The sequence below is a fragment of the Choristoneura fumiferana genome, chromosome 10 (genome assembly GCF_025370935.1).
Source record: "Choristoneura fumiferana chromosome 10, NRCan_CFum_1, whole genome shotgun sequence".
NCBI lineage: Eukaryota > Metazoa > Arthropoda > Insecta > Lepidoptera > Tortricidae > Choristoneura > Choristoneura fumiferana.
In genome coordinates this window covers 3,233,964-3,256,282 of record NC_133481.1, presented here as the reverse complement: position 1 = coordinate 3,256,282, position 22,319 = coordinate 3,233,964, and the positions used below count along the sequence as shown (strand labels likewise).

Sequence of the window (22,319 nt, the reverse complement as noted above, 5' to 3'; positions counted from 1 at the left end):
GTGAGGGGGACGATCCCATAGAGCTTATGGGAACGGAAGCAATCCCATGCCCTCGGTACCGCTCTGCTTTCAGAGCATGACATGAGTACGTGTGAGCTAACTTTGGGGGCGGCAGACGTAAGCTTGCCTTCGGAATCCAAAAGCTCAATGGTTACTTGACCTGAAATGTAAATTTCAGAAGTAATTTATATATTTTTTTTTTATTTATGACGGTGGAAGCAGTCTACACTTCCACTGAACGTAGATAATAGTTAGTGTTTACTTTTGTAACTAAGGGACCCCATACATCCCTGTATTATTATTATTATGTTATATTTGTTTTATTTAATTGTATACTGTAGTTAAGTATTTTATTTGTAATTATTTTATGTTGAAAATATGACTTTCTGCAAAGTTTCTTGCGGCGCATTTTTCTTTGCAATGATGGTCTTTCCGAAAGCGCTGGTAGTTTAAAAAATGACGTGTAAAATTGCCCATTGCGGCCTATTTACTGAATACCTATAAGATGTGAAAATTTGAAATTTGGTACGATGCGAACTTTGATTTTCGAATTTTCCAGTAGCTCTCCAGGTTGTTATATGGACCTACCATGGCCTGAGAAGGTGTTCGAGCACGTCCGCGAGGCAGTAAAGGCCCGGTTACAAGGAGCCCAGCTAGAGCTGTCTATCATCCCGCTCGAGTCTCAAAGGGCTAACAATTTCAGCTCATTTAGACTCCAAGTGCCTGCCAAGCACCAGCAGATGTTCCTGCGCTCCGACTTCTGGCCGGAGGGTGTGGTGTTCCGTCGTTTTAGGGTAGCGACGAAGACTGCGTTCAAAAATCCCTAACTATTAATAGTTTTTTTTTAATGTATTTTATGTCTTTTTTTTGTACAATTTGAATTTTACAGCGCATTAGTGTCTAACTGTAATGCTGTAATTTTTTTTGTTGGAATAAATAAATAAATAACAAGTCGTTCGTGTGATAAGTCAACCATGTTGGAAAAGTTGAGAAACTCTCAACATTGTCATATCAAAGTTCAATATCGCAAAAATTGCTGAACCGAAACATAGCTCAGAACTTACCGCAAGGGAACACTCTTTCAGGTAAAAAACTGCGTCGAAATCAGTCCATCCCTTTGATAGCTATGATGCCAATAGACAAACGCAGACAGACAGATATTGGCGTCAAACTTATATTTAATACCCCTCTTTTTGAGTAGGAGTTTAAAAATATACAAGGACAAGTGAGAGTTTTTTTTTCAGCCCCTTTATCCGATTACTTAAAACAATTGAAAAGTAAAGAAATATATTGCCTTGTTTGAACTATAGGCTTATAATGTAAATCCATCTCTAAAATCAATAAAGCATGAAATCCTATTGGAAAATGCTCATAAATTGACAAAGACAAAGGACGATCTTAAGACAATAATAACAAACGGTGCGCGCGCAGAAACAATAAATACGATTTATACACAAGCAAGTTCAGTTTCCACGAACAATGAATTTTACTGCGCATTGGATTACATTGCGCCGTTCAATCAAAATAATTATAACCCGCTAGCACCACAGCCCCGCAATGGATTGCGACTTGCACAATTTTTCTTGCACGCTGAATGATTCGCGATGGGGTAGACATAATTAGGGCAGGAACACAAATAGAGGATTGGTAGATTGGTAATGGAGTCAACAATCAATGGGCCCACCCACCGTGTGTTTATAAATGGCAATGCGCATCCGTTGTACAGTCGGCTGAATTATTGATTGGTTCCGATGCTCGTAATTACTGAGCATGAACGTAAAATGTGCCGATGTTTTTTTTACCGACTGTACACAGACATAAGGGATTCATGTGATCGCGGTTATGGCCTAACGATAGTATAATTAGGTACGTACAGTCACCCTTAAACATGTGTTTCATTTTGATACCAGCGGTTGCCCGCGACTATGTGTGTGAATAATAAATTTATAGCGCCCCAGCAGGAACTATATTTTCCGAGATAAAAGTATCCTATGTGACATACGCTATGTCTTTCTCAGGGCTTCAAACTATCTTCATACAATCGGTTGAGTACTTTAGGCGGGAAACAAACTCACTTTTGTATTTATAATAATAGTAAATAAGTACTCTAGAAAATGTGTGCGGAGAAATTGAACGCGTAAAATACGTACGGGTTAAATTGAGCAAAATTGAGCCACTTCAATTTTAGCACAATTAAGGCTAATTCGTACTATTGATGTCTATTAAACAATTAAAAGGCGATTCGCGCACCTACGATTTAAATTACTTACTTCATAATTATATTATTAAATTTAGAGAGACGCTTTACTTTATTAATCATTGAAATTGTTTTCTAAATAATCATGTATGTATTAGATTCCTGTTAAAGTAATGGGGCATTTAAAAAAAAAGTGCACCTTTTCTTTCAAAATTTATTTAATTTTTTATACAACATTTTTTGAATCAGTTTTGTCACGCCACAAAACTGTAATTTTTGGGGGTTTTTTAAACTATCCCGATAGATCGATTGTGCTCTTGATTCTGAGTAGGAAAAACCATATTTTTTCCAAAATTGCAAAAAAGAAAAGATACACTTTTTTTGAAAACGCCAAATTACCTAAATCGCTATGATCATACCTTTATATCGTCGATTGATCGGACTAATCCCCCACTTCAAGTCCTCCAACTCACTACAAATGTTCAGTTCACTGAAGAAAATCTTCTGCTGTATCTTCTTCCGGCTTACATTAGTATCCGGTTGGAAGAACGACACAAACTTGTGGAGCGGACTCATTGTGACCCAAACTTTATTATTATTGTTATTTTAACTTGATCCAGATTGCACGTAACGGTTCTTTAAGAGTTCAACGCTCGTCAGTTAATTCGGCTATTAATAACGAAATTAACACGCATTTTAATTACTGCTTCAACTGGTACACTAAATGCAAACACTAGAGATTTTTTTATTTCTTTTTTTATTGACACTTAGTGCAAAGCCCGGCCGTTCAGACTATTTTTTGTCGCAGGCCGGCGCGTGCGACTCTGCCGCCGATCTTTTGACTATTGCGCGCTGCACTTTCTTCCCGGTCATCGGTGCTCACGCCAAATGTCAAGTCAATTATGAACGAACGTGCAATTATGAAAAAAACACTAGCGTTTGACAAAATTACTGGCAAGCGCGAAAGTGTGAGGAGGGGCGGGATTATCAGACCAGAGCGACGGACGCTATTAAGGTTTCTAAACTGATTTCCCGTCTGCGAAAGAAGTGGTTGGTTGTTTAACCGCTTCTTTCTACTAATGTTAGGGGGCATCCACTAATCCAAGGGAAAAAATTAAAATATCATCACTTATTGCTTTAAAATTGTGATATATAAAAAAATCATCATTTTTTTGGTTGAAATACATAATTTTCAAGAGCTAAGTGCCTACATGTAAAGGAGTTAGGTTGGGTTTATGTTATGTATGATGATTATCGTGTAAATTCGATGGTTCCACATCGATCATTCTACGAAACGTTACATCGGGATAGCAAAATTTCGATCACCCAATACAGACCCGTTTTGACTATACTATATGCACTTAAACTGATGGGCAAAATCAAACGATTTGGAAAAGATTTGTTCTTCTTGTTGTTTCTTTCTTCTTTCTAAAGATTTCTCAACAAAAACCATAATTGGAAAGCGGCGGGTCAAGGAATAGTAAAAAAACCCGCCAAGTGCGAGTCGGACCCGCGAACGAAAGGTTCCGTACCATTATCTATACAACATTAGACATTAGCATAAAAAAACGGCAAAAAAATCAAGTTTGTTGTATGGGAGCCCCCTTAAATATTTATTCTATTCTGTTTTTAGTATTTTTTGTTATAGCGGCTACAGTAATACATAATCTGTGAAAATTGGCTTCCGTTGGCATCCTTTAGGTACGAATCCCTAAAAATTGATAATTTCACGAAATATCACCAAGGGGGGGGGAGGCAAAGAAACTGTCAGAAACCTAACCAACTTGGAAAAAATAAAAATCCCCGACATTATCAGTTATCATTGTAAAGTTCAATATCTCAAACACGCATAAACCGATTTTTATCAACCATAGCTAAGAGCCAGGGCAAGAAAACTCGCTTTCACGGAAACAAAATCGCATCGGAATCAGTCCATCCGTTTGAGAGCTACGATGCCACAGACATACCGACAGATATTGACGTCAAACTTATAACTGGGTTGATAGTGTTTGTGATGGTTGGGTTTGTATGATTTGTGTGCGTGTTCTTACAGTGTGGAGGTGAAGGAGCTGGATAAGCACACATTTCTCGCAAAGACGTTGCTATTATAAGGTCGCGGGTGAGCAAAGTTATTGCTTTAAGGTCATTAAACTTACATTACCCCTCTATTTTAATCCTAAACACAAAAAGAGAAGTGTTATAAGTTTGAGTGCTGTGTGTCTGTCTGTCTGTGGCACCGTAACTCTTAAAAGGGTAGACCGATTTGAATGCGTTTTTTTTATTTGAAATCAGGTTTTCTAGCGATAGTTCTTAGACTTGTTTCATCAAAATCGGTTTAGCTGTTTTTGAGATATAGAACTTTGAAGTGACAAAGTCAGGGGGTTTTTTGTCGGGGGTCATAAAAACCTCATGTTAAACCGTCGCGTTTACATTATCGAATGAAACTTTTCCACTTTTAAACTCATCAACCACTTAGCCCATCGTATCTACCCACAGCCTTCAAGCCGAATTATAAATTAGTAAACATTCACACTCATAGAAAAATTGTAGGCGTGCGCTTCTTTACACAACACACCCACACATCCACCGTTGACCTGGATATAATTTGGCAACAAAACTCGCTTTATTCGTTTAATTTTACAAAAGTGTTTCGCAATTGTTTTTAATTTTAACAACACGATACGATTCCATGTGTATTTCAGAACAGTGCGTTATGTAAACGCGTATAACTATCGCGTAAGCTCATTATGATTCATGACTACTTTACTTATTTTAATAATTAAATTAAGCACCATAAAGTAATTTTCACTGTTTGCAGTGTAACGCTGCTTACATGTTTTCGTTCCCATTTGTATTATAGCATTCACTACTGAGTACAGAGATCCATTGAATTGCATAGCAATGAGCGCAGTATTGAGTAAACGTTAACTTATCGCTTAACACATTGATTTCAAGATGCATGAAATACTACTTTTCAATATGTAAAATGCAGATGGTACGGATAGATTTACTTGTACATTTTCAGTGACACTTCAGGCCTAAATAATATATCTATAGCCATTACTTCTAACTCTTCTACAGTCGAGTTCATAAACTTGTGAGCACACATTTGATCAAAAATATCTGAACACTACTCTATTGTTAACGGCGTAGAAGCGTGTTCAGATATTTTTGATCAGATTTTTGCTCACAAGTTGAACTTGCCCTCGACTGTACTTAGAAGTGTATACCTAGTGCCATTCACGAAGACGCGTGATTTTGTCAAAATTAGACATTAATGACATTGTAATAAGAACCACGGCACGCGTCATCGTGAATGACTCTACCTATAGCGACTGCGCTACGCTTAACAGATTATTAAGTAAATAATATTGTACCGGATAAATCACGTTTTAAATCGAGTTTAGCTCGACATGTTTAAGGCTAATTCGTACCCCTTCGCGTCAGCTTCGTACTAATAGAAACGCTTTATTTACCTACTAGCTTTTGCCCACGACTTCGCTTCTGGAATTCGGTTATCGCGCGCTGTTCCCACGGGAACTGTGTATGTTTCCGGGATAAAAAGTAGCCTATGTCACTCTCTGGCCTATAAACTATCTCTATGCCAAAAATCACGTCGATCCCTCGCTCCGTTTCGACGTGAAAGACGGACAAACATACAAACACATTTTCGCATTTATAATGTTAGTATGGATCCTCGCACAGCACCGCTCAGCGCTCAGGTGGAAACAGCTGAGCGGAGCGAGGCGAGGTAAATCAAGCGTTCCATCCTTGCACATCTCTGGTTGAAAAGCAAGCTTCAATCTGGTATGCGCCTCACACCATGACTTATTAACTCCAAAAGCAATTAAAACTACCAATTACAGACTATGGCAGAAAACAACACAATTTAATTCATACAATTAAGTCGTAAATCTCTATATGTTAATTTAGTACCGACGATTTCGAACGTGAACAGAACAGTTAAGGAAAGTGATGATTTCATTTAGTTACACATTCGCCTACGCAATCGGCAATTCTATTTACTGTTACTTTCTTTAGACTCCGATTGTGGTGATACAAAAAACTAGCCTTTAAATAATTTATTGAATCAGGCGTTAGGCACTTTGCGGAGGTCCATATCAATAAACTAAAACAAGACTAAAACAATTACTTTGCTCACCCTACAATACTAAATCTAGCAATAAATGCGCTATAGTTATTTGTGTCACAAGGGAGTAAAATGGTGTATTTACGGCGAGGGCGTACATTGAATCCAGAATGTAGCGAAGGATTCTTCAATAGAATCCTGAGCGTAGCGAGGGATTCTTAAGTAGAATCCTGAGCGTAATGAGGGATTCAAGTGTTAACGCCCAAGATGAAAATAATTTTGATCCCGAGTGGCTCATACAACTTTTCACACCGAGCATTAAGAAACTTGAAAAAGTAAATTCTAAATATTATTAAAGAACAACCAGCATAGAAAATGGTGTGGCTTTACAATTATCAACTTCAAAAAATGGCATTTGCAATAAAACACTTAGAAAAAGCCTTGAACAGAAAAGTTGTACTTTGCTCCCTCTCGTCAGGGAGGAAAAGTTACTTTTCTGAAGGAGAGGTGTGAAAACATTATTATCTGGTAGCATGGGGAAAGGTTGTGTTGCTCTGAAGATAAGCTCTGGTTCGAAACGCGTCAGCGTAGGTAGTGTGGTGGTGGTGATAGTTGGGTTTGTGTGATTTGTGTGTGTTCTTACAGGGTGGAGGTGGAGGAGCTGCAGGTACACTCTTTTGTTGCACTTAACTATCGTAAGGTCACGGGTGGTGTGTGAAGTATGTAATTGTTTTTCACACCTCTCCTTCAGAAAAGTAACTTTTCCTCCCTGACTAGAGGGAGCAAAGTGCAACTTTTCTGTTCAAGGCTTTTCTAAGTGTTTTATTGCAAATGCCAATTTTTGAAGTTGATAATTGTAAAGCGACGCTATTTTCTATGCTGGTTGTTCTTTAATAATATTTAGAAATTATTTTTTCCAAGTTTCTTAAATGCTCGGTGTGAAAAGTTGTATGAGCGACTCGGGAGCAAAATTATTTTCATCTTGGGCGTTAACACTTGAATCCCTCATTACGCTCAGGATTCTACTTTAGGATCCCTCGCTACGCTCAGGATTCTATTGTAGAATACTTCGCTACATTCTGGATTCAATGTACGCCCTCGCCGTAAATACGTACACCATTTTGCTCCCATGTGACACAAATAACTATTAATTGACTAGCATTTACGCGAAGTAAGAGTGTGGCAGCCAAGTTGATATTCTATAGGCTATGTAAGCCATCTTAGAGCGCAGGAGTCGAAGTGGTCGCCATGGCCGAAATCGGTCGGCACATCATCATCATTCTGTAATTTAACTAAATTATGATTAAGAATTCCTAAAATATATTGACCAGATTGTCCTCATTTACCTTGTCAAAATAACTAAAAATAAATTTAATGTCAACGCTTATTGGTTAAAGATTTTAGGGTTTTACTTCTCGTTGTTTTCTGATACAAAATCTGCTGCGTATAAGCAACCTATGAAATACTTATCATTACTCTAATTCGAGATTTTCTATTAAAATTCGATGTATTTATATCTTAAAGGATGATATACTTACACGGGTATCATTCACATGTTATGTGAATCGTATGAGAAAATAAGCATGGCAGTCATATTGCACACGTTGTCCCGACACATGTGTGAACTGTAATGCAATACGATGAATGTACAGACTACATTGTGCGACTGTTACACTGAAAGCATGTTCACAACTTTACTTTTGTGCGTCAATCAATATTACTCTTATTAAGAATTTAACATCAGATTTACTTAAAACAAACGAAGAGATAGATGCACCATGCTGTCACCTCTATTGCTATGAATGACATAATATTAGAGATCGCAGCTACTGGGACAAGTGACCAGTACTCGTTTACCTTACTTTTTCTGTTTTTTTTCTTACAATACATAGAAAACAATAGATACTTACAATGATTCTTATGTGATGATCGATAAATACTAAAAAGTCGTTATTTTTTACTGTACTCTGTCTTAGAACTGTTTTCTTTATAAAGTAAGTGCTTAACAAACAAAAAACTAAAGTTTAGTATATTTTACAATAATCAAGAAGTTTATTGGATGCATTTAATAAAATTCTAATAAGCAGTTGTAGTAAATCACGCAAGATGTCGTTACCGTACGATGATCTTCTCAACTTTTGATATAAGCGCCATCTATCGTTTGAGCGTTGAACGAACGTGTAACAAACGTGCTATAGCGGCTCGCAGTGATTGTAGCTCACGGCTCAATAACTAGATGGCAGCACTAGGTTTGTAGTTGAAACAGATCTCAGTCAATGAAGAGGTGAAAGGAGTAGTATTTTTTGTCGGTAACGATATCCAGATAAGTATTGGCGATTTTTACTACATGTACTTTAAGCGTTATTTAGATGGCTGAGATTAGAAAGACAGAGGTTGGGCTATAAACAGACACTTAGGTCGCAAAGACACCTACTACTACCCATAGCAAGATCATTTATTTACACGATATACCTACCTATAATAACGCAGTTTCATTATAATACACGAGAAACGTTGTTACGATTAATAAAAATTTGAAAAACGAAGCAGTGTTCCCGTTTTAGCAACTGTCCATTCAATCCCGGCTTTGAGGACTACGCTAGCGACTTTTTCTTAACAATTTCTTACATTATAGCAACATTGTTTTGATATAAGTGGTCCATAGCTAAATTTAGCGACATTAGGAACCAATTTCACGGTATCTTATGAACATTCTCAGCTACCTACTTTTGTAAAAGTTATACGGCAACACTGAAACGAAAAGAACTGGGTCACTTGCAGATAGTAGTGATAATACCGTGTATTTATTTTAAGCAGTCTTGTCTACCCATTGACCATACAGTAGCACCTACCTTTGTTAGTTGGTAGTGTGGTAGGCCGCTGCGCCGGCACTCGCCGCGCGGCCGGCTTCCGCGGGGAGGGGGGCGGGGCGAGAGACGTGCGCGCCCGCACCGCCACCGGCGAAGATGACAGCTTCGGGACGACGCCGATGCCATTTTTCTTCGCTGGAAAATTAAAAGTTAAATGTTATTAGGACAGAAATTATCATATGAAGGGCACTATATTGTCAATGTCAGAGTTAAGCTTCGGATAAGTACGAGGTCGGTTCGGCAAGGTAAATGTCCTAGTGTTCGACATTCTAAATAATGTTCAAAAAATTATAACCTGCTGTCACCTTTATTTCTAACAACATGACAAATAATTAAAAAAAAAACTATTGGGACAATAACCAACACGGACGTCTACTTCAGTTAAAAATTAATTATTTTGCATTAGGTAGGTAATCACACGAAAATTATAATGTTTTTAAGACTACTTATTATTATATTATGGCAGGTTTCTTATATTAGTTTAGATACCTAAATATTACAATACGTCACTATGGCATATAGGTGATAATAAATTTAGCAAACTAGGCACAGTCAGCCAAAAAGTAAAGGTTCAAATCTCTCGAAAGCACACGAATTACTAAAAAAACCCAAATTTGGTTGAACAAACATTCTGCTAAATAATAAGCAAAAAATAACCTTATCGATAAAGTTTACTAAAATACACGGTTCACGATAGCAATGTGTGTTTTATTAAATTTTAACAATATGTCTTACGAGAGTTTAAGTAATATTAATACCTTTTTTTAGACTTATCAAAATTATCACGCAAATTTACGTTTGTCAATTTGAATACTACAGCCTACACTAGACGGCGAAGGTTCCGTTAAGCCTAACTAATGGCTCCCCGTGAATGGCTGCGGCCGAACCAGTTGCATCTGACACACTTTTCAAAGGACAACCGTAGCTATTGTCTATACTTAATAGTTTGCATAATCGACGTTACGCAACGCGCCTTGTATGCACAGCTTAGCGGGAGTTTGGGATTGGATTAGATTTTTAATTGATGGGTTTTTAGGGTTCCGGAGCCAAAATGGCAAAAACGGAGCCCTTATAGTTTCGCCATGTCTGTCTGTCTGTATGTCTATCTGTCCGTCCGCGGCTTTGCTCAGGGACTATCAATGATAGAAAGTTGTAATTTTGCACGGATATATATGTAAACTATGCTGATAAAATGGTACAATAAAAACTTAAAAAAAAAAATTTAAGTTACCTCCCATAGACCTAAAGTGGGGGTCATTTTTTTTTCTCATCCCACCCTATAGTCTGGGGTATCGTTGGATAGGTATTTTAAAACCATTAGGGATTTGCTAAGACGATATTTCGATTCAGTGATATGTTTGCGAAATATTCAACTTTAAAGTGCAAATTTTCATGAAAATCGAGCGTCGTGCCCGCCTCTATAATCTAAACCGGTGGGTGAAAAAATTTGAAAAAATTCAGGATGCTAAGTATATCAAACTTTCAAGGAAAACTATAACGGTTAAGTTTGCTTGAGAATTATTAGTAGTTCAAGAGGAAATAGCAGCCTAAGGTATAAAATATATCTAAACAAACTATGGAAGATACCGTATAAAATACGAAATCCTTAGATAAATATTACTTAATTTTTTCGTAATGGCTACGGAACCTTATTTCGGGCGTGTCCGACACGCTCTTGGCCGGTTTTTATCGTAATGTACATCTACTGAGGGGTTACTACGAAATTCGAAAATCGAAGTTCGTATCGTACCTTCCCTCTCGCTCTCGTATTAAATAATATACGCGTTAGCGAGACGGTAACATACGCAGTTAGAATTTTGCACTTCGTTCGTAATATAGGGCCAGTTCAGCATCAAAATACTGAAATAGTCAAAAGACAGATGTAACTACCTATTTGTCTGTTTATATTAACGCCAATACTAAAATAGGAGCTGATCGAGGCTTACAAAGTAAGCTGACTTGAATTAAAGTTTCATTATTTACGAGATGTTGACTAACATTATCATCGAGAATTTGTGTAAAAGCGCCGATATCGTCTTCTTCATTCACATTTGCTTAATCTGATAGCTTATGAGCTGTTCTTATCTTTCCTGTTTTAGAGTTCGCCGTTTACTTTAGATAATCTCTGAAATTAATCAATTTATAAATAGCTACACTATCTTTGACATGCATATAGGTAAGTTTTTATCCTTTCATATGCAGTTTCCGCGGGGGGCAGAAGAAATGGCTATGTTACCATCGACATCTATGTATAGACTGCATGTTTCTTACATCAAAAGGGCGCATTTTTTTTTTTCAAAATAATATTGATGCTCCGCGCGGTTTGTTCCAAACAGCCAGTCTAGTGCCGTAAGGTAAATACATAGATGTCAATGCTACTTACTAATACATTGACTTGCCGATGTATACCTCTCTACATTGACAGTATTATGTTCTTTTTAAATTTTATGAAACATTATTCATATTTAGAAACTTTTGATACTTATCAGATCACTGCTCCTGTGTTGCCAGCAACACAAGTTTTTTATAGTTTCAGGTCCATACAGCTTTTTGCACTGACATTTCCGTTAATATGGTGGTCGCACTAACTAACTCTCTCATGTGTTAAACATAAATGTTTGCTTCTCTTATTGTAAGTGTTGGTGTTTGCTAATAACTCCATGAACCGCAGACTTTCCTTACAACGACCAGTCAGTAGTGAAATTCTACCCAGAAATGCTTACTTATAAGACAAGCTAATTTACAATAAAGCTTGTAATAAAACATCTGTTTTCCAGACCGCATAATACGTAAGATAAAAACATAGTGAGTGCTAAATCACACTAAGGAAATACCGCAGCCACTTAGGCTGGCTGAGTCGAGTAAAAGTGTCAAAGTAAAAACTACTATACCGGTTATTAGGAATTGATATCCGACCAGACTTCCCGCTTCGCTGACTGCCTGGCCGTACAGTCACCTTGGACATCACTTCACGTTACTCAAGATTTTTTAAAGATGGAGAAGACTCAAGATATTCAATTTAGGATTTACGCGTTTAATAAAAATATCTTAGATGGGAATGGTGGATAATTATAACGACAATTGGTGCCCTAACAGTTAGGGCATACTTAAATACAAAAGTTTGTGTGTGTGTTATTATGGTTACTTTTTCATGCTAGTTATAATAATTGGATGTATTTGGATGAAATTTCGTTTGTAGATAGCTATTTCGGATATACTACATAGGCTATTTTTTATTGTTATTTTTATCCTCATCATCATCATCATTCCAGCCTATATACGTCCTACTGCTGGGCACATGCCTCCTCTCAGAACTAGAGACCTTGAGCAGTAGTTCCCACGCGGGCCCAGTGCGGATTGGGAACTTCACACACACCATTGCTTCGCAGGTTTGTGCAGGTTTCCTCGCGATGTTTTCCTTCACCGTAAAGCTCGTGGTAAATTTCAAATGTAATTCCGCACATGAATTTCGAAAAACTCAGAGGTGCCAGCCGGATCAGGATTTTTATCCCATTTCCACGGAATCGAGATGAACGCATGTAAATGTAATAATCAACCACTAACTTTAGAGGCATGAGATTTTGCACGGGATCTTACAAAGAAAATGAAGAACACGCTAAAATTTTGAGAATTTATCACGAGAAATTAGTAATATTCCAAATTGTAATTGACAGATGTAAAGGCGGTAAAATAAATCGTTTCAGTAGTATATAGGTAGTTGTTAAAGTAAGTGCACGACGGACCGATTGACAAGTTCCTGCAGACCGGGTTCCGCCGCTATTACCGCTTTATTTCCTCAAGCACTGCCATTAGGGTTCAGTCAGAATATTCAGAACCATAAAATGGGTCTGTTAAATGCATGGCTTAAACTTATTGAAATAAGGTTCCGTCTGCTAATTTGATAAATATTCGATGAAAGCAAATCAAACCATTCAAACGTTTTGAAACGTACGTAAATAGTGCTTAACACTATTATAGGTACATAATTTTAGGTTTTCGTTACATTATTCTGTGATATAGTACCTACTATAGTACCCACCTGGGCGAGGCTGAAACCCGAAAACACGTGATTTCTCTTCTCAAAGATTACACCCAGCTTGATCAATCGTTCGAACCAAAAACCCTCAATACCAAGTTTTATCGAAATCGCTAAGGCCGCCTATTGCTTACCTTGTAATCGTCTCTATGTGTATCTGTTTTCTGTGTCGTATTCTATTTCTGGTATATAATAAAGAGTCTTTATATTGTATTGAAGACGCAAGTATAGGATAGTCTTTATTTCGGAAAATTTAATTATTCCCCGAGATAACAATAAACGAATTCTGATCATACACTGTCGCGGGCAAAACCCAATAAATAAACAAATTTACAATAATTGCTGGTTCAAAATATTAGATTAGATTCGATAAAACAAAATCATTTAGTAAACCAATTTCAAAATTTCAACGAAGTGTAAGCTGTGGAAGTATAAATTGTAAAAATTTACTAGGTATCTATTTGTACTGCAACAAATCGCTCAATTCAACTGAACAACATCGTTATAAAATCAACTATACTAGTTCACCCTTTTAGAGACTGGCAATAGTTTCCTCTTTTCCGCAGATAATCCCATTTATAATCCAGACTAACTCCAGCGGTACCTTTCTTGACGACATACCGTAAAAGCCCGCTCAATACTTAGCGATATGGTCATAGAAAGCTGTCAGATATGTTTCACAAAAGACCTGCCGCTAATGCTGTGGTCACAGACCACACGATCTGTCATTTATTTATTACGACACTTGCTTTACGAACCATTAATCTGTCATTGTTAGTAAATCTATTAGATTCGACATAATAACACGTTTTGCTTACCATGGTGTCTGTAGCAGTTAATGTGTATGAGAAGCCTATCTATCTACAATAATTGCATGTGTATTCCTATTTATGTATAAAACCTTAATTTTATTCAATAATTATAATGGGAAGAACTTAAATACTGCACGAGGAAAAAAGTTTGTGTTGTATATAAAAATGTTATCAAAGGCATTAAAATATTTGTGGGTTACCACAAGGCAATTTCGTGGGTCTAGTTTTTAATAATACTTATGATCTGACTAGAAGTGTTATAGATGCTGTGTAAGCTAACCTAAAAAAAAAATACACAGAGCACACATAGCTAGTCTATGTGTAGCTCCTCAAAACTTCAACGACAGTTGGCAACTTGCCTCCAATTTTCCACCCTTACATGCGTTGAATCATAAACTGGTGTATGTATATGTATGATTATATTGGGGATGACTCACCTTGGGCTGGAGGGGGTTGCGGTGGAGTTGCGGGGGGCCGTGCGGGTGGAGGCGGGGGGGCTGTGACACTGTCCCGCTTCTTACCGTTCCCTGGAAGAAACAAAAGATGTTGTGAGAAACTGGAAGGTACTAATGTATCCCGAACGTCTAGAGTCGGCTTGCTTTCGCTCAGTGTGTCCCTTTTCTATCGGGTTAGTCAGAAAAGGACGTACTACGCAACGAACGAGAAGCTAATCTCGTGGGTGTCGGGAGGCTGTTATTAAAGCAGTTTATTTTTTTAGAGATATGAGTATACCTACTAGGTAAATAACTAATACTATTACATGGTGTAAGATTTATTCCAGTTAGACACGTTACCAGATGCCAATGTCGTTATTTCATATAAATGTTACAAGCTCTGGATCCTTATAGGGATCCTAAGAATAAGAGATGCAATTAAGATTTAGTCTAATAAGTAGATTTAACACCAAACCAGTTCACCACCATTTCAGTTGAAAATCTGATTTTGTTTTCTAGATCATCTTTCCAATTTACAACTGGCTCCAAAAAAGTATTTAGAAATACCTTACATAAATATAATTTGTAATAGATATAATTTAAACATGCCATTCAGAAAAAAAAAATCACAAGAAATCGGACAAAAAATGTAATATTGACTCGTAGGCTTAATATTTCATTGTATTAGGCGTAGGTGGCGCCCTGCAGTAAACAACTCGCTTTAAAATCCCCTCAGGCATACTGACCAAAACATCGATAACAATGAAACTATTTACAAACAATTAGGTTTTTTATTAGCATTAAATGATCACAAGATTCAAAACCCACGCTGTGAAAGTGTAACATGTTTACGAACAAAAAGTGTGCATTGCCGTTACGACATCGTCTAGTAGGTATCTTGACTCGAATGTCGTGAAGACGATATCGTGGGAAGAGATGTTGCGCAAAACGATAAGGCAAAAACTGTATGAAAACGAAAACAATTCTATGTATAAGTACACTGGCACAAACTCGCGAAACTCATAAACACGTAATCTCAACCATAAACGAAGCAAGATATTAATTTTGGGTAATGTTTAACAACTAAAAGTGCTATGCAAATGGGTTACGCAATACAATTTTTAAGAGTGCCATAATTTTACGGTCTTGCTGCACGAAGTGAAGTTTATGGAAAAAAAAACATCGTATTTTAAAGTAGATAGACGTAATTTGATGGAAACGTAAAGAGAACCTAAAAAATTACGATACTAAGATACAGAATATTCACTGAACAACGAAGACAAAAGTTAAAGCCAAAATAGCACCCGAAGTTAAACAAAACGGAGAGAATTAAGTGTTAAAAATAACAACAAGAATGATCAAAGTCGTATTAAAGCAGCAATAAATGTGAGAATAAAGTTTCGTTCCAAAGCATTGGATGCAGTATGTAGTAGGTAGGTAGGTACTGCATTCTTTACGAATATCTTTTGGCAACAGTGCAACAAAATGTTTTTTTATACTTGATAGTGCTAAAAACAGGGGAGCAGGCGACTACTAAAGTTAAAGAAATTTAAAAGAATGCAAACATATTTTGTTGGAAAGATAATCTGCCTGAGTGATCTCCCATCTTACCGAATAACTTCAACCCCTGCACCTATTTAAACACTACTCCGTATAAAGCGAATACATACAGCAGGCACAGCTAAAGAAGTCGCGACGATGGAACATGGTAAGATAGCAATTTTAATAATGAAATATTTTTTCATATTTCAGATTGTTGCACTCCGTCAACTCACACGTCGCTTTTAATCCATAAAGACTCAATTTAAAAACTGAAATGGGCTGACCACACATTAAGGAAATCTAATGAATCAAAGGCGGCAGAAATGCAAAAATCTGGAGAACGACCAAATTCAGTATTGACAACGTAATAACTACATATAGGTACTTATGACATTAGGCCGTAAATATGTACCCGTACGTGTGTAAACACATTATAAATAATTATTATCTACGTGTTCTCATCTCATCACACAACAGAACAGATCATCACACATCACACAACTATTACCTATTTATTTACTAATTCTGTTTAGTTCTTGTATTGTAAACATCATATCATGCCACGTGTGCAAGGCAGATTATATCATGAAAGGCTTCCAAGCGCTGCTGCGGCTACATGTAGCCACAACAGATTTAGAAATATGTATTAAATTAAATATAACATCATAAATACCTAAACGCTTACCTTTCCAATATAAAATTTAAATAGTATTTAAACAGTCGTACTTTGATGCAATTCAAAAACATTGTTTCGTTAAATTTAATTTTATTAAAGGTAGTTTTGTCTCGTTTCTTAAACGTATACAAGTTAAAGTTTATGCAAGCATTCTGTGATAAATTTTAAGATCGTTATGTTGAATCTATTCCTTCAGCTAAAATTATTTTAACCCTGTCATTGTTCACCATTTTAGGTTAGTTCTTTTCTTTCATTTAATTCAAAGGTCAACGTATGAAGAGTGGTTAACCTTTCGGATTAGCGGCTACGTCAGCTATAAGGGAGCCAATAAACCTAACTTAATATTCAATGAAAGCTGAATGTACTTCAAGAACTACAACTAGACCTATTATTACATATTAATATAAATCAATCAACTAAAACACAATAATGTACAGATAGGCACTTTTTATTTAGCCTTCTATCCATTGTGGTATGCATTGTGCTATTGTGGCAAAGGACCTACCAACTTAGGTATAAATAGACGCATAATTTGACTTCTTTTATATTCTTTGTAATACAATATAAAGTTCTCTCACAAATACACTTTCGATGCCAACGAACCCAACTCTTACTCATATTAAAGAAACTATAAGTCGCGATCTTAAAACTTGTCAGGAAGGTCGGTGGGTCACTCACCCCGCTTGCGGTACCTAGCTGACTAACGTATTCTACAGAAAACGAGTCTTTCACCAAATTTTCCACTTTAGTGCTATTATAAGGCTACTTATTTGAGTTAAGTACCTAGTCCTTTCACCTAGTTAAATGTCTTTGTCCGCTAGAACGTAGACTTACGTACAATGTCTGAAATTCATCAAAAATTTAGAAATGTCTCTATTATCTTAACGATAACTAGCGTTGATAACATTTTGTTTGTCATCATTATCATACCCAATGAACACGTCGGAATATTGACATGTATTCAAAACGAAAGATCACGAAATATAGACGTTCTGTTTACCTCAGATGTACTCCAAAATGCTAACGAATACACTAACATTACAGAAACAAACGATAACATAATTGGGTAGTTTCATCATTAAGATTACGTGTTTTGTCTTTTATCAATCAAACAAACATTCGGGATTCAAAGTCAAAGTTCTGGATTGGTGACTTGTGACGTCACGCCGTGCTAAAAAGTGTTCCACGACGTGCGACTTCACACGGATCTTTAACTGGCTACCTATATCTTCACTATTCAATATTTTCTGATAATCTAGCTGATAGACTGTTTATCTTATTCGATTTTTTAGTACACTAATTTATTGCATTAGTTAAATGCTTACCTCTTTATATAATGTCAATTACACCTTATTTATACAACTCACCTCTTGCACCAAAAGAACCGAATCTCTCGCGGTTCACCGCTACTTTATACTTCTTGTCGTTAGGAACCGGTAGTTTGGACGGAAACTTCTCCGAGTTTGCCCTATAAAGCTTCTCCTTCGACCCGTGCGCTCCCATCTTCTAGGTTTCGTTAAAATCTAGGATTTCTGCATTATAAAGGTAGGAACTTCATCGTTTCTCCTGTCTTACTTTCACTTGAGTCACATCACTACTTTAAAACACTAATCAGTCTTGCTTATCACAATCCTTAGTCAGCTAGTTTCCATACCTATAAATCTTTAAAAACTTATACATCAAGTCGTTGAAGCTGAAGATTATATTTTCTTACGCGGTGTCATATTTTTATTTCACGTAGCTAGTTTATCTTTTCTTAAACTCAGTTTGATAGATGTGTTTGATTAGATTTGGAGGAAACGGAGCGATCATAAAAGCGCACACGTGTTGGTTTAGTGGTCAACAAAGCGCCGTTCGCTGATATAATTATTGCACTGGTTTAGTCATCTATTTCTGTATTCGACTCACTGCAACGGACTAGTATAAAGTGAGCCACACAACGACAGCAAACAAGTTAACTTTATAAGAACTCTGCTAGTCTTACAATGCAGTGGCTTAGTTCAACGCTCAGTGGACGCTGCCACACGTATTATGAAGTTTTCTGAGAGCTACTAAACTGCCATTTATCCAGCGTCAATCGTACACCATTCAACTTCTGAACACTACACGTTTTTGCTCTTCACACTATTAATCATATTGCCTAAGCATTCACTTTCAATGGTCGCTTTTTGTTGTTAGAAAGTTTAAGATGACTCTAATTTGCTGCGTGTATAAAATAGTCAAGCTTATCACGCTTAAGTCGCAACGTACTTATTGCATAAACGTAAATCCTGTCATTTCATCCAATTTGGTACGAAATGGAGAGAGCCGATATAAATTAGTTCCAGAATAGCCCTTATAAAACAAATATAATTTCTCGCGCGGCGTCCCATTTTAGCTCTAATAGTCAGTATTAGTCACTCGAAAACAGGCAAGTGTTACCAGTTCTCTTGGGATTTATGGCTATTTTGGTCAACGTTAGTTTCAGGGTTAAATAACTTAATACCGTGCTCAGATGTCCTTAGCGGTCGTGCACCTATGTTGAAATATGCACTTAACAAAAGTTACAAATGGCAAAAATAAGGGAAGAAATATTAGTGGGGGACTTACCACAAGGAAACAAACAACTTAAAGTAAAATAAATAAGTTTTTGTTGACAATTTCATTTTTTAGAGAACTTTTTTTATGCTGACTGCACTTTTTGTTGACTATACTTGCATATTCATCCAAACTACATCGTCAACAATAAGTTTCAAAGTCGATGCCTTTAACCGTTGATGAGTTCCATCCTGTGGAGACGAACTGGCTGAACCACCAGAATTTCACTACCAAATTATTGTACTGTCACCAGATTTACTTATGTATAGCAAATCCCAGCTCAAACAGACGCCAAAAGACAAACTCTGTTTTATTTTCAAAGCGTCAAACATAAATATGGCAAACTTCGCACGCTACTTAGAAGTTTAAACAAGGTAAGCCACTTTGACTGTACTATTTACTGTATGTCAACGCCGTCAACCGCTTAATGCGTTTGCGTCGTCACATAAATAGGTATAAAGTTTAGTTTAGTCATTAATTCTTAGAACAATGCTATTATGAGTTGATCCGAAAAAAAATATTCGTGAGACACGTCAGTCATAGTATTATTGTATATGCGACAGCACTGATTGTGACTGTCTGCTAAATCTTCGTGTACATATAAGCTGGCCTCGAGGAACAAGATCCTCAGAGCGAAAAACGATTGACAATAATAATATGGCTTTGTTTGTTAAAAAAAAATGCAACCTATTCTCAAACTTTTTTATGAACGTTTTGGCAGGATTTTTCACCGGACTTTTCAATTTTTCACGTGGCCCTAAGCAGGGGTGAAATCAGATGTAGAGTAGCAATAGCAAGACTGTAGTTCATAACAAGAGAAATTATTGTGTGGCTGTAAATTTATAAACTGATAACAAAAGTATGGACTGTTTTAATGGTATCTGAAAGAAAAAAATCAATACTTTGCGGAGAAGTCCCCGTCTCCGGGAATATTTTTGCAATTAAATAACTACTTTAACAAAAAAAATTAAGCGCGAACATAGCATATAGATATGAAAACATCGCGCTTCAAAGCAAACACTTCAACCGAAGAAGCAAGTTTGCTAACTTACTAAATAAACCTATATGTCCTTGACAGATGATGTTATACCTACCTGAGGCTGCGGCACTCACTTTTTTACTTGATTTGCCACTTTTCGACATTACATCACGTACCTCTAAATATAAACCCGACCACATCACTCGTATCGTAATGCGAGGTGCGATAAAACTGAACGTTACTCGATAAATTACCAAACGGATGCGCCATTTGCGAGCAAATTAACGTAATATAACTTTTTATTTCAAATTACTTTGTTTACGTCGTTGAAATTTGCAGCACCGTTTTTACCACAAAGACTTAGGGCCTCTGACCTCATGGGTTTCCCGTACTGAACTTTACACGTCGCTTAGGCGTAAACTATTAGATCTAGCACTAGAAATTCCCAAAAATTACAATACAATACAATACAATCTCTTTATTGTGCACCAGAAATAGTAAGCGATACAGAAAACAGGTACACAGAGAAAATTACAAGGTAAGCAATAGGCGGCCTTATCGCTTAAGAGATTACATTGTGGTCTTCATTAACTTTACCCATGATCATTTTTTTATCTCTAAACCTAGACAAAGTTACAAATTTTAGGATTTTATTCCGATCCTGTGAGAATATTGGGATAAAAAGTAGCGTTGCGTTTATGTTATTCCAAAAGTCCAGTTATCTTCATACCAAATACCATCTAAGTCCCGTCAGCCGTTTAGCGTGAAGGAATAACATATTATACACCCACGCACGCTTAATCTTTCGCATTAGAAATATTAGCAGAATATAATGTATTAAGTAGGCAGACAAGCTCGCGGCCTACATGATGGAAAGTGGAAACTGAGGTCCGTGGACATTAGGCTCTAGGCAACCAAGCAGATGCCTTATGCGTTGCTTATCCTGAGGACTAACATGGAAGGCCTCTATGTCTGTGCTAATAGGTAATTAATTAGACCGACTATCTTACCCCCAAACCAGACTTTTACACGAAGAACATCCCTATCCCGTAGGTATGTTGGAACAAAATTTAGCCCATGTGTTACTCTCAAGATTCAGTGAACTACGTACCAGATCCGTCCAGGCATTTAAGCTTGAATAAATAACGAATACACACACTTCAAATTTATAATATATATTAGTGAAATATCATCAAATTCACCTTTCCGAATCCGATTACAATATCAACTCACCCATATAATTTAAACTCAATATAGGACGCGTCCTGTTTAGCACGACGCGGTAACGACAAGACTACATCTAGAGATCTCTCTTTGGTTGCAAGGAATCTTTAAACTGGCTGGTTATTAGGTCGGAAAAGGTAGTCATGCGCAACTTTGATGTGCCCTAGCTAGGTACTAGGTAAATTACTGGAGCACGACTGAACGAAATATTCATCTGCGTCACCATTCCTAAATGTGTATCAGGTGAGGTCACTACATATGGATATTGGTACTAAAAACAGGCAAAATTTATGTTAACATACATGTACAGAGATCATATAAACATATTCCATTAGCAACATTAAGGTACATTCACAGAATAAATAATAGTACAAGGTATATTTCCTGTTATCATCCACTAAAGGCAATATTGAGTACCGGCGCGTGCGGCGCTGACAACATTAAACAGCGTGATATTGTTTCAAAGTCGGAACAAGTATCGGGCCTGCACTGCGCTTGTCTTGAGGTACTAACATATTGCAGCATTTGCAGCTGAATTTAGTTAAAATAAACTGTGGCGAATTAGGGCAGCTAGGATAAGCAAAATCTGCAACCGTAGCTAAGCTGAGTTAGATGATTCCAGCGTACAATTTACTTGAAAATTTAACGAAACAACAACAATATGGGAAGAACATTTCACGAAATCCGTAAAAAGGAATAAAGTACCAGCCACTATCATAAAGAGAACCTTAAGAGAGAGAGGCAACTTTCGGCTTTTTAGGTTCCAAGGATACTTAGCTTTAGCTGAAGACTTTATGAGTCCGTCAGTACTTCAGGACTTTTATTCCATATTCAATAAAAAGAACGGATTGAAAAGAAGCTGCACCAACAATAACATCCCTA

At 36.9% G+C, this 22,319-nt stretch overlaps 1 protein-coding gene across 1 annotated transcript in view; it reads right to left on the bottom strand.

The window, feature by feature from the left end:
* toc (toucan) overlaps nucleotides 1–22,319 on the bottom strand; it is a 131,738-nt gene that overhangs the window by 56,349 nt on the left and 53,070 nt on the right. The window contains exons 4-5 of the mRNA XM_074093062.1: nucleotides 14,443–14,532; nucleotides 9,140–9,292 (exon numbers count right to left, since the gene is read on the bottom strand). Coding sequence (XP_073949163.1) covers nucleotides 9,140–9,292; nucleotides 14,443–14,532 — 243 coding nt within the window. The remainder of the gene's footprint in view (nucleotides 1–9,139; nucleotides 9,293–14,442; nucleotides 14,533–22,319) is intronic.